Source organism: Protopterus annectens, chromosome 5.part1 (assembly GCF_019279795.1).
Source record: "Protopterus annectens isolate FY-2018-M chromosome 5.part1, PAN1.0, whole genome shotgun sequence".
In the NCBI taxonomy this organism is placed as follows: domain Eukaryota; kingdom Metazoa; phylum Chordata; order Ceratodontiformes; family Protopteridae; genus Protopterus; species Protopterus annectens.
This window is the reverse complement of record NC_056736.1, coordinates 736,046,223-736,060,095: the sequence shown is the minus strand read 5'-3', so window position 1 is coordinate 736,060,095 and position 13,873 is coordinate 736,046,223. Positions and strand designations below refer to the sequence as shown.

At 40.1% G+C, this 13,873-nt stretch overlaps 1 protein-coding gene across 1 annotated transcript in view; it reads left to right on the top strand.

The window, feature by feature from the left end:
• NBEA (neurobeachin) overlaps window positions 1-13,873 on the top strand; it is a 4,581,458-nt gene that overhangs the window by 4,355,282 nt on the left and 212,303 nt on the right. Inside the window, exon 57 of the mRNA XM_044072852.1 lies at window positions 8,054-8,246. Coding sequence (XP_043928787.1) covers window positions 8,054-8,246 — 193 coding nt within the window. The remainder of the gene's footprint in view (window positions 1-8,053; window positions 8,247-13,873) is intronic.

Below are 13,873 nucleotides of genomic sequence, written 5' to 3'. Positions count from 1 at the left end.
AAATTGCCTGTAAGTGTTCCTTCTGCTTGTGGCTGAATGTTTTTTTCATGTATGCAACCTTTACCTTTAAGGTTCCTGACATAGCTGAAGAAGGTCTTGTGATTGTCCTTGGCCTGGGAGGCTATCCTGACATCGGAATTGGGCTTTCTGGACTTTATTAGTTTCTTGTTTAGTTGAATCAGAAAGCTCTTGTCTCTATGAGAGTTGCTGTTTCTGATTTTGTCTGTGACTTCTTTTTTGCTTTTGTTAAGCGTGCCACCAGTGTGGTTTGCCTTTGGTGTTAGATCTGTGCTTGCTTCTAGTAGGTACGGCAACCTCAACAAATCCATTTACGTGTTTATACAGAGTTTCAGTAAATAATAACACAGGTAGTTGTGTTCTCAGGGTTTGTTGGGAGATGTGAATTTTGATAAACTGTTGCTTAATAGGATGTAGTTTGCTTTAGTACATTTCCGAATTTGTTCAATGAGGATATGACACTGAGGGGGGGGGGGGGGATGCAGTGCCCTCTGATGTCAGTGAGTACTAGGTACAATACTTTTGATCTTCTGGTTGGAAAGTGCACTGTCTGGTCCAGGGTGATTGTGTTGATGAAGTCCAGGAAATGTTGTGCCTATGAGTTAGAGGCAGTGTATGTTTCCCAGTCTGTAGAGGGTAGTTAAAGTCATCCATGAATGGGGTGTTTGGATGGTGAGCACCTCTAGTAGGGCTAGGAAAGAGTTATGAGCTTCATGGATAATAGAGGTCAACCTGTAACTGGCCATGGTGGGGAACCTTGTCTATGGAGACATGGATGTAGATGAACTTATGACATCATCCTTACTGTTTAACATAGATTGAGACACCTACACCTTTAGCCCCTATTTTTGCCACTCTTGGTCTAAATTTGTGGAAGGCACTGCCACTGCTGGTGTATTTTCTGCAGCTTTAAACCAAGTCTGTGTAACAGCACAGATGTTTACATTCTCCAGAGTAGGGAGAACTTGTGGGGTACGGAGTTTCTTGTTTAGGTTCCTGGTATTGAGCAATAACACCTAAAGGTTGCTTTGAGTTTTTTTTTTTTGCTATGTTGGTAGTTTTGTCATTTTGACATTGCCTAAAAAAGGCTGTAAGGAGATGGATAAAGATTTAGCCAATGTCCGAAAGTTTGGGGGGATAGGTGCAGACTATCCTTGGCAAAGTGAAGTGGTCTGTTAATCATGTCCTCCCATGCCGATAGATATTGGATTCCCCTAGAGTGACACCAGAAACTAAGCCATTTATTAAAAGCAATCATTTTCTGTTCACAATGTGGCATCATCATTGGTGAAGGTAGAATGCTGCAAGGTACTTACCTGTCACATGACACACATTAAAATATATCCATAATGTCTCTCTTCATACAGTCCAGTGAGGTATACCTCTTTCACCTTCAGTATGCCTGAAGTCATTTGCACCCACATAACTATGATACAATCATATTGGTACCTGTAGTACAGTGACCTGAGTGCATGCATGATGTTGTGGATCCTAGCTTCAGACAGGCAGCTAACCATTATCTTCTTGTCCAGTGTGGTACGAGGAGTATCTGTATGTTGTACAATAGAATCCCCTATGACAACAGTACTAAGTAAAATGTTTGTCTTATGTGCTTTGTTCTTGGGGAATCACTGGCTTATGGTGCTTTTGGTGAGTGCTTTAGTGATTGCTGAGGGTAAGCATTACAATTTGATAGTTCAGGAATTCTTGGAGTTTTGGAGAGATTTCTTTTAAGTGGTTCAGCATAAGGTCGTCTGTGTGTGTGTGGTGAGTGGTATGTGTGAAGGATGTATTGTATGTGTTTTTGACAACCTTGTTTGTAAGAGAGATTTCGCCTCCAAGGAGGTTATGTATGTACATCTCTTGCATACTATGTTAGTTTCTTAAAGGATTAAAAGGTTGTCTGAGTACCTGAGACAATTACTACATTGTTTCAGGATGCCAATGTCTAACAAGCTGGCCACAGAGACATTAGAAAATTGCAAATCCATGTTGTTAGGACCTCTAGTAGTGTTGGGCTGTTATGGTATAGGGTCTTGGTTTTACAGGGGTCACCTGAGTGATGTCTAGGGTGAAGGCTAAATATTGGATAGTACTGTGATCTTAGTGGTGCATATCACTATCTAGGTGCCTTAAACTTATGGAAAACCTTTGTGTTATAGGTTAAAGTCCTAAGAACGGGTTTACTGTATCACTGAGAGGTAAACAGCTCTGGAGAAACACGCCTAATTTATAGCAGACAGAAGAAGCTAAAACCTAACTCTTATGCCCTCTGGCCAATAAACAACATTTTCAGTTCCCTGGAGTGCCTTCCAACTCCCAGGTAAACACCTTTCACCACAAGATTGGATGATCCTGGAACAACTTAATATAAAAGCACAGCAAAAGTTTCTCTCAGGTACAGATTAACACATAGCTGAGTCCCTAAACAGCCCTCTGGCTGGTGAAACAATCTCACGTTAAGCCTCCCTTTGTGTTTCCCAATTCAAACTGACCACGCTACTGCCCCTAGAATACCAGTCCCAGCCTTCTTAATATAAACACACTTTGGTAAGCCAAAAGTGAAAGGGCACCATTTAGCTGCAACACATAATTGTCACTTTAAACCCCTTTGTGTGTTTCCCAACTTGTACAAGCCAGGCTATCTTTCTACTCCCACTAGTCCCAGCCTTCATGATGTAAAAACACTTCAGATATCCAACAGTGAAAAGGTATCAGAAACAATCAGATAACTAGCTACAGCAAGTAATTCTGATATTACACCTCCCTGTGTGTTTTCCAACTCAGACTGACCAAGTTTTCTTAATGTAATGTCTTACAAAAACTTGTATAGGTTACACCAGACCCCTAAAGTAATGATGGTAGGTCTGCGCTTTTAAATGCCTCAGTGGGACAAGATGCATTGTTTGAATAACCACTAGATAGTATCATTGTTAACAAAGGCAGTAAGGAAGAACAATATCCTAATTTAATGAAATGCATAACCCAAATAAAAATCGTTTTATAGGAAAATAAGTCCATTATATAGCACTGAATAGCCAGGGACAGCTACACAAAGCTTTATATGTAAAACAGCACCTACTTTAGTTTCATTGGTTAATACTAGGTTAACTGCCCTTGTGAGCCATTTAAGCTTAACCAGTTATCCCACGTGAGTATCAAACCTTGCATCTGTAAGGTAAACACCTTAACCATTATGCCATCCTCCCACCAGAAAAGGCAGTTCTGGAGTATGCTACAGTCTAAAAGGTTAAGTCTTCTACTACATTTTTTTTTCTAATTTCCAGGAAAGACAAATTACAGAGATTACCGATATAAATTTCAGGAAGTAAAGCATGCCCTATTTTGCATTAGCTGGCTTTTGTCTTTAATTTGTAAAAAAGATTTATCACAGGCTTGTTTGAACAGACTGCATTTCTAATATTTTCTAAAGGTAATAGAGGAAGTTAACCACAACCTTGCAGTTTGTGTAACTTTGTATTAGTCATAGATGCAGTCCTTGTGAAGTTTTTTTTTAGGACGAACAGAGATGTCAGTGGTCTTGAAAGATTTTCTGGTATTATATAGGTCATTTTCATACCTCTTAACCTCTTTATGCAGGAAACCTGGACAAAATCAAAGATAATGGGAAGACAAAGGCCCAGAAAATAGGGGCAGATTTTAAATGTTGATCTTATAAACTTAGAAAAGTGCCAGGATAGCAGATTTTGTATCAGCATGCATTTTCTGAAGGATATGAAGCCTGAATCTCACGTCTGTCATCATTTAATGACTTCAGTATTCAGAGTTTGCCAGAAAACTCCATATTTTATGAGGAACAGACCAAAAATACGAGGCAAAAATCTAAACATTGTGATAAATCTGGATAGTTGTGACCAGTGTATGTCCATCTTTATTTCTTCTAGTACAGTGGTGCAAGACTGTCCACATGCTTCTTGGTGGTATTGACCTCTCTTCCCAAGTATGTAAACAAAGCTTTTCTAAGCTGGACATTAAATAATCTGCTCATAGGAATGAGCTTGCTTCCTTCCTTGAGAGTGTGGCATCTAACATCATACTCTTCAGATAATGCTCTCTTTCAGTCCAAGATGACTCCTCTTGAAAAAGACAGTAAGTGAAGAAAGCAATCAAAATCTTTTGACAGATTCTCAAGATGGCTTCACCAAGGAAATGTACAGTTCATCTCAGTCAGCATAACAGTAACATGGAACATATGCCAAGTAATGAACCAGGCCTTTCCAACTTTGCAAATAAATATGAATTTAGGTTTTACTGTGCAAGCAGCATCTATCAACAGTACATGTTCTAGTCCATAGACGTACATATTATTTATTCATTTATTTAAAACAAAAAGATAAGTTAGAGCCCATGAATGGAAACTAGATTCTAGGATATTTTAGTTCATTGTACAGGCATGAGGCATTCCAAAGTTGGTCCTTTTTATCACACATCTGAATAATTAAATCAAATCTTTCACTCTCTTATTCATGAGATAGTTTGGAACATACATTCCATCTGCTTTCTGTGGACTGTGATATTAGCATTTACATTCTTTTCATAGGTTGGTACCAGGCTATTGGCCCTAGGGCTTATACAAACCTAGCCATTACAATTCCCCTGGCTATTTCTTCCCACACTATTTACTTCCCTGGACCCCTGTCTAGCAGGGCAACTGATGTGATCCCTGGGATGAATTTCCTTTCTCCCATCCAATCGTCAAGGTTCCTTTTGAAGAGGGCCAAAGAGGCGCTCTGCTTTACATGTATGGGCAGTCTATTCCAGAGTTTGGGGAGTCTCTGGGTCAGGAACCTATCCCTCCAGCATGTTTTGTTTATTGTGATTACAAGGTTTAGATCACTGGAGCGTGTGGCTCTGAGGGATTGGGATTTCTTTAAGTATAGCATGTCCAACAGCTCTGGGTTTGAAATGGCCTTGTATGTTAAGCAGAGATCGCCTCTGAGTAGACGATATGCGACAGAGTATAGTTGGAGTTTTTTAAGGGGGTCAGTATAGGGCATCTGCTTTAGGCCTGTGATTCTTTTAGTGAGGTATTTCTGTGGCCTTTCCAGTTGTTGCAGGTGTCTTGAGAGGTACATACCAAATGGAGCGTTGTATTCTATAATGGGTCTAATGAGGGATGAGTACAGTGGGACAATGACCTCCTTTTTTTGGATGAAAAGCCCTTAGTGTTGAGGTGTGCCACATAGAAGGATTTCCTGACTGTTGTGGCAATGTGGTTATCGAAGGTGAGACCACTGTCCACCTGTGTCCTTAAGTCTCTTATCACACATTTGGTGTTTAGTGTACTGCCACCTATGTGGTAATTCACGGGTACAAGTTTTTTCCCAAAGTGGATAACTATACATTTCTTGGCATTGAGCTTGAGCCCATGGCTCTGGCACCAAGCATCTGTTTCTGTAAGGCCCTTTTGTAGAGTATCCACATCATTTGGAGATTCAGTAATGGCTCCCAGTTTGCAGTCATCTGCGAACTTTGTTAGCCAGAGTCCCTTAGTATTGGCCTGTACTTCAGAGAAGTAGATGCCAAACAAGAGTGGTCCCAGGACTGAACCCTGAGGTACTCCACTTGTCACTTGTCTGGAGCTGGATTTGGAGTCAGCTACTTTTACAGTGTGGGTTCTATCAGTAAGCCAGTTGGCAACCCATCGAGTGATGTAGGGATTAATGCCCAGCTTAGTAAGTTTATCTATGATTCCAGAGTGGGGGATGGTGTCAAAGGCCTTGATGAAGTCCAGATAGGCTGCATGGACCACCTTACCCTCGTCCACGGCTCTGGAGACTGATTCAAAGAAGTCAGTCAGGTTCAGGAGACAAGATCAGCCCTTCACGAACCCAAGCTGGGTGGGGTCCAGTGTTTGAAGGTTGTCAATGTCTTTGTTTATAAGTTCCATGATAATACGTTCCATGGCCTTGCAGTTCAAGCTTGTCAGACTGATGGGACGTTCCCGGGATCCAAGGTGGATCCCCCCTTGTGGAGTGGGTTAACTGTAGCTGTGTGCCACTCAGTGGGCATGAAGCCTGAGGTAAGGCTATGATTAAACATGACACTTAGGTGAGGTGCCAGTTCATTTTGTAGTTCATGTAGTATACAGCCCGGGATGTCATCTGGTCCCATGGATGCTGTATTCTTAGCTTTGGAGAGTGCGTTTTTTTTACCTGTGTGGCCGTTATTACCAGAATTTGACAATCTTCTGGTATTGAGATGGGCCCTTTAGGGGGTGAGAGGGGGGGTGAAGTAGGCACTGAATCAATCTGCCAGGATATTGGTAATAAGTATATTTAATGCCATTCTGTTGTAGCTCATAGCAAATATGAGCATTGCCATTTAGATTCTTGACAGAGTTTCACTTTCTCTGTTTAACATAGTACCATTTAAACCAAAGCAAGACAAGGCCAACCTCTTCTGGATTATTCCCACTTGGCTGATTTAACTGTTTTTCTCTCTTAATAACCTAATTGGTCTTTATGGCTATTGCTTTTATACATGCCCTTAATGATGCAGCAATAACATGAAGTGTTAAAACCCAGTCTCAAAACTCTGAAATGGTCAGTGTTGTTGTTGTATCTTTCGGCTTCTCCCGGTTAGGGGTCGCCACAGCAGAACTCCGGTCTACTAATGATTGGCAGTAGATTTTTACGTACCGACTTGCCAGGCCTGACGCACAACCTTCAACGAAGGTACGCCCATTCATGCATGTCTCCACACAGAAGACGCTTTAGCTGAGAATCGAACAGGACGTCTTACTGTGAGGCGACAACGCTACCGCAGCACCACCACCGCAGCTGTAGAAGTCAGAATTTTAATATGCAATAGTTGTTGCTTCACGTACGCAAGACCTAGATATGGTAAAAGAAGCCAGATGACCTAATACAAGAAAATGTTACCATCATAAATGCACGATTCATCACATTGACTGCCTGTCAAGGTTTATATCCTTTGAACTGTCTCTACCAATACCCCATACTATAAAAAAAACATTTAATTCAGTCAAACATAGCTTCATTCATTCATTAAAATGCATAAAACACACACACATGCGTCTGCCCAAAAAATGATGAAATACCTTAATGTGAACCACGAAAATGTTGACACTGTAAAAGTAAACAGTCTGTTATGGATGTGTCGAGCACTGACCTTTGGGTATGCAAAAATATTTCATTCAATTTAATAATTAATTTATTTATTTATTTTTCCTTGGTTGACCAGGTTAGTTCACTAGACTAGTGTGGACTCTTTTTAGGGAAGACTTGGGGTGGTATTTATACTACTAACAGAAATTTAGGTAGGGCATCTGGAAACGTCCCCTGTCTTGAGCCTAGAAACATTAGCTTACAAGGGTACAGCAGTGAGTCAGAATTTAGAAAAACTAAGAGCAGTTTCCATTCACTGCATGTGTCACTTCTGTGCTCAGACTATACTAACCAAATGTAGATAAAGTATTTAAAGACAAACAAGAACTGTCTGAAGTTAATTACACTGATGAGCTTTTAAAATTGATCTAAAAAAGCTGCAAATATATTGGAAAATACACATCAATAAAATGTGCATTTTCAATTAGAAGAGATGTAAACCATGTTTAAGACCACAGATTTAAATATGATTTCTTATATAAGCACTTACATAACTGCATTTTTGAAATTTTTTAATGCAGTACTACAGATTATTTCAAGTGCCCATTATTGTTTTTATATTTTCAGGAATAAGCCTTCATCATTACAGTATTTTCCAGTTGGGAATTTTGCTTAGTAAAAGTATTTTAACTGAGAAACCAGTATTTTTACACTGTTTGCATGGTCTTTATAGTATACCTAATGAACTCTCATTCTTTGCCATGCCCTGAGTTCTTTTTTCATGTTTGTTTTTCCCCCTAAGCTGTTTATTGTTTCTAGAATATAGTTAACATTAGCTCCTTGTTGTGTGTGGACCTTCTGTATATTAACCGTGTTTCTCCTTTGACCTTCTCACTAATCTGTCTCCCTTTCCTCTCTCCTGCTTTTTTTCTCCTATTCAACAGTGTTTCCTTCCACAGAGCCCACTCATGTTTAAGGACCAGATGCAACAGGACGTTATCATGGTGCTAAAATTTCCCTCCAATTCTCCTGTTACCCATGTTGCTGCAAATACCTTGCCTCACCTCACTGTTCCTGCAGTGGTAACTGTTACTTGCAGCAGACTGTTTGCTGTCAACAGATGGCACAACACTGTAGGTAAGTGATGTTTGTTACTTTGTTGTTTAGAAGTCACTTGAAATCTTTGAAAATCAGATTTCATCACAACATGTTTGCATTGTGGAAATGCCATAGAGACTGTAAGAAATCTCTGCCAACTGCAGAGGATATGAACCATATATACACCATGTTCTCCTGGAACAGAACGTAAAGTTTTCTAAAGCAAGTAATGATTTCAGGGAGATGTATATTTTCTTTGTGATCTTCCTAGCATCTTAGCATGTGTAAATATGATAAAGTGCATTTACTTCTCTTTGCAATTCTTGAGACAGGGTTTAACCAGGTGATGTATTGTTTAAGGCAGCAATTTGTAAGGGGAACCCTCACAATAGCGTGCTTTATTCCAGTGTAATTCAGCCTTTTGTTTCTCTGATCTTCATAGCAGTTTTTAGATGCGTAACAGGTGCTACTAGTCTGTCAGTCTAGCATGAACCATTGCCGATGTCTCACAGGTAAGACATATGAAGAGCTATGCACTGTGCAGATTTTACCAAACACTTATCTTAGGTTGTTCTTGTTGTTGCGTCTTTCGGCTTTTCCCAGTTAGGGGTCGCCACAGCAGAACTCCGGTCCGCTAATGATTGGCAGTAGATTTTTACATGCCGAGTTGCCAGCCCTGACGCACAACCTTCAACGAAGGTACACCCATTCACGCATGTCTCCACACAGAAGACGCTCTAGCTGAGAATCGAACAGGACAACGTCATACTGTGAGGCGACAACGCTACCGCAGCACCACCACCGCAGTGTGCACCCAAAACATGAATGGTTTCTTCCCCTGGATAATTCTCTAAGATCTACAGTGTATACCCCTGAATGTTCTGATTGTAGTTTCTGTATAATGGTCTAGTTGGTTTATTTTAAAAATTTCAAAAAAGTTTGTTTCTTTAGAAATATTAGTTAAAATGCCCTGTTACATTACATAGATGCTGCCGTTATGCTGGTAAAAAATAAAACTGAGGCCTAGGAAATAAGCAAGTGCTGTATGAGTTTTGGAGTCATATTTTAATTTCCTTGGACTAGGTATTTTAAACCTTTAAGATCCAAAGCAAAAATAGTAAAACCCTATCCTATGAAAGGAATGTGTCTGCATAATGCACAAGAAGGACCTTTTACTATGGGCAGTGGCTACTTTGGGAGCAGTGGATAATATTGGATGTTCGGCTAGTACTACTAATGCAGTGGTTTGACACTGTTCCAAAGAGGACACAGGAGAGTTGAATTTCAGGGAGGGTATCACTGCTCAGCTCAGTGACCCACTGCCAGTTTTGAAAGCTAATGGGTATCGAGACATCCATGATATCATCAGGCACATGCTGTCAACAGCTCTTTAAGTTGATACACAGTGCATGAGAAATGCAAAACTCAGAGAAAAGACTGTTTATTTGAATAAGATGTTTACACTGTATCGACCTGATCTACTAATGTTTGCATTCTAGACTGATGATAACTTGGACAAATGTAGGGACGAGAAACTTTGCAACCCTCACCTTCTGACTTAGGCAACAAGGTTTCTTTGATAAAATTATGTACTTTTCACTTAGCATGTAACAAAATGTATTGTTGCTTAAGTATTAATGCCCTTGTATTAATTTGTAACACAATGTAGTGGTTCTGATTTAGAAACTTTTCTTTGGGACTAGAGGGGGAACATCCAAGGAGTTAGAATCTTGGTTCTGTTGGACAGAGATTTAATTTTCTGGTTTGACCCGTGAATCTGAGCTTACTGCCCTGCCTGGGGAACAGTATATTTGTAGTAGATGTTCATCATTAGATCACTGTTGCAGTATCTTAAGGTGTGTGGGATGTGTACTTCAAAGGATCGGATCTCTTGAGCATGATCCATATGCCTGTATGACCATTAGAACTTGAGTTAGGGTGAGCCTGTAAAAAAAGAGATGTACAGATGCTAAAACTTCAGAATTTTCTTGGCATCAAAGCAGCTAACGTGTCTTGCTTACAGCTCCAATTTTGTAGGGTCGGCAGTCATCTAGTTATCCCAGAGTGGGCAGATATGTACTCCTTCGGTTACTACCTTCCAGTGTTTGTGAAAAAAAATTATTTTTTGTCATAATTTATATCTAGGAAAAAAGTAAATGTTTGGTGAACAACAAATGCCATGTAGAGGTCACCACACATCTTATTTTATGTGCCTAGGGGAAGAACACAACACTCAGGCTTGTCTGATTTGTTCAGCTTTTATTCCGAAGACCCTTAGAAGCGTGCATAGTGCCATTTTTTTCTACTTAGATGACCAGACGGAATGATTACCAACAGTGTCATGGAGCAGGGTTCTTACTCCTTGTTTTACCCCCTAGTCTCAACGAAAAGTTCCAAGGGAAGCTTCTATCTCTTGTCTGGCTACTGTCCTACCCTGGCGTTAAGTCAGTGACCACACTGTTTCCATCTTGGAACCCTCAGACTGTCCTCTGGTTCATTTTGGTTCCTCTAGCTTTGCCCCTCATGATGCCGCTAAGAGCTGTGTGGGTAGCTCATCCTCCAACTGCTTTGGCCAGAGGAGAACCACTTCTTTCAGCATCGGAGGAGTCGATGTTATTCCCTGGTAGGACCACACTGAGGAGTCTGATTCCCTGTGGAATGACCAGACATCCGAGAGTTCTTTTTTGACAGATACTCCCAGGAAATGGAAACGCAAGATTAAACACACATCCGTCTGAGAGTTCGCAGCAGCCAGGGAAGCTAAAGATGATAGACTAGGATTTGCGAAGGGCTTGCCCAAAGCCTTTCAAACTTTACAGTGTGTAATTTTTAAAGCGAAAAAGTATCTCCTTCCCCATCATATTCTGAAATTTATTATACTAGAAATGGGATTAGACTATGCCTCTCAGTTATCTACACCAGAGAACTGAGAAGTTGAATCAGAGTAAGAAATTTTGTCTGACTCTGCTGAGGATTTATCATTTTCTGATCTTATTATCAGGATGAAATACCTCTTTAAATGGAAACAAAAATTAATTTCAGAATCACAACAAAGATAATATGAATTATTGCAGGTGGATACCCATCAACCTGCAGCTATTCCTCCTGTTTTCCAGCGTTGGAAAATATCATTCTGGTAGCCATTGCTTCACCTGACTGTCAGCCATCAGTTCCAAAGAAGTCTAACAAATTATATGAAGTGCCTCAAACTCATAAATTCCTGTTTAAGAATCCCAGTGCAGATTCTGAGGTGGTCTTTCTTTGAAAATCTTCTTTTTCTGTCACATAAGGATGACAGAACCTTTGAACGTTTTGAAAAGAAGGTATGTACTACTACTGTAGGATTTAAAACAGTGAACTGTCAAACCAGCATCATTTTACCAAATGAAAACTTAGGTGACCTTTCTCAGTCAGACACTAAGACGTCTCTTTTAAATTCCCTTATTTTGTTTGTTTCACAAGCAACTAAGCATTCTCTAACATGTTCTTATGACATGGGTGAAGCAGTTTCTATGGCAACTGCCACTGGTTCTGTAATGATCAGGTCTGCTAGGTTGCACTCCCAAAACTTTTTCGGTGGGTCCCCTTCCTCACCCAGAGAGCGTTCCAGTGCCCCATGTCCATCGCTAGGTCTACTGGCTGCTCCAGTTCACCCCCAGACTATTACTAAATTTTTACTGTGACTAGAATGGATTTTAAGTGTGCCCAGAGGTGGGGTGGGTAGCCATGCTCTCATTCAATCAGCCAGAGCTTTTTCATATGACCTACCCATGCCCCATTCCATGTCAGTGCCCATGCTCATGTCCACATGCCCAAGGGCCGGTGTATCGCATCTCCTGCTCAGTATATCAGCTACATCCACCTTTCTCCACTTTAATGGACAATGCCTCCTATAGTACAATGTCCCTGGTTTCCACCAGTGGTTGTTGCAGGTGAATCCCACGTCACTGCTGCCTCCTCCCAGGATGGTAATCCCCTTCTTTCCCTACCATCAGTCACGTGAATCACTAATTGAACTTGGGTTGCCTGGATATTAATGAGAGCTTTATCCTTCTATATCACTGGAATGGCTTCACTCCCAAAACATGCAAAGCTTTGAGATGGGCAAAAAACAAAGTCTAGAATCTTTCTACAAATTTTTCATTTGTCCAGGTCATGGACACATTTTGTGTTAGTTCTTCAGTTTAATTAATAATTCCCTTTCTTTTCTACTAGGTGGTAATACCTCATCTTAATCACCACTTGTGTGGTTATAAATGTGTTTTTATTTCCTGACCTGGTAGAAGGACTGGTGATGGCACATTATTGCTTTACAAAATCTCATTACAAACTGGCAATCTATCTCAATAAAACTCTGCCAGTGACCATCACTCAAATTAGCTTACCATGCGCATTCCATCAAGTTTCATATAAACTACTCACTTAACCATTGTCTGCCTTCCTCCATTTGACACCCCTGGCATATTTTTCTAATTCTTTTACCCTTCTTCCTGCCAACCAGTGAGCCTCCTAATACTAGAAGCAAATGTCATTCCTTCCCTTGTGGTGGAGATTCATCTCCAAATCTGTTTGTACATTAGCTGTCTGGATGGGTTATCATAGAGGCAGACATTGGGAAGTCTGTGTCCTCTCTGACATCCCATTAATGATGGGTATCAGTATGATCCTAACTCCACCTTCTCAACAGAGGGAGAGGCCGCCCTTATGACCTTGGAGGCTTGCAGTACCTCCCCATGTTGGTGGGCACTCCCCACACACCCAGAACAAAGGCTATCACCACTGTAGTCCAACACAGAAGTTAAAATGTGACTAATGGCATTTCTCAAGGCTCATTACTAGGATCTTTTCTATTTAACTGAGGACAGCAAGATGAACATTGTCATACTTACAGCATTTGATACTATGTTAGTACTGTGAGGGCTAACCAGTTCATATCACTGTTGTATTATAAACATGCTTACATTAGAGACAAACAAGTGCAACACTAACCATTTCATATCACTGTTGTATTATAAACATGCTTGTATTAAATACAAAGAAGTGCAACACTAGCCAGTTCATATCACTGTTGTATTATAAACACTAGCCAGTTCATATCACTGTTGTATTATAAACATGCTTACATTAAATACAAAGAAGTGCAACGTTAACCAGTTCATATCACTGTTCTATTATAAACATGCTTACATTAAATAAAAAAAAGTGCAACGTTAAACATTTGATATCACTGTTGTATTATAAACATCCTTACATTAAATACAAAGAAGTGTAACCCTAACCAGGTCATATCAGTTGTATTATAAACATAAATAAAAGAACGAACATGACAACACTCCACAAAGTAAATGCTGCGCTGTAAAAAGTCTCAAGTGTAACAATGGTATCAGAAAACACAGCGGCAGCAGCCATGCAATTCTTGAAGAGTATACCAAACGACACAGATACTTTTATAAAAAACTGGTTTAATAGTGCACTCAGTTGGTTAGCGCTTTCACATCATAGCTTCATCAGACCACTTAGTAAACTGAGTACATAGCTTTTAAAATAACAACATCCAATCACAAAACGCAAATGTTAACATTACTTCCTGCATCGTCATATCATAATAACCTGACCTCTAGTGGAACACTACCATAATTGACTAAAAAAATTTATCTCATAGTTGA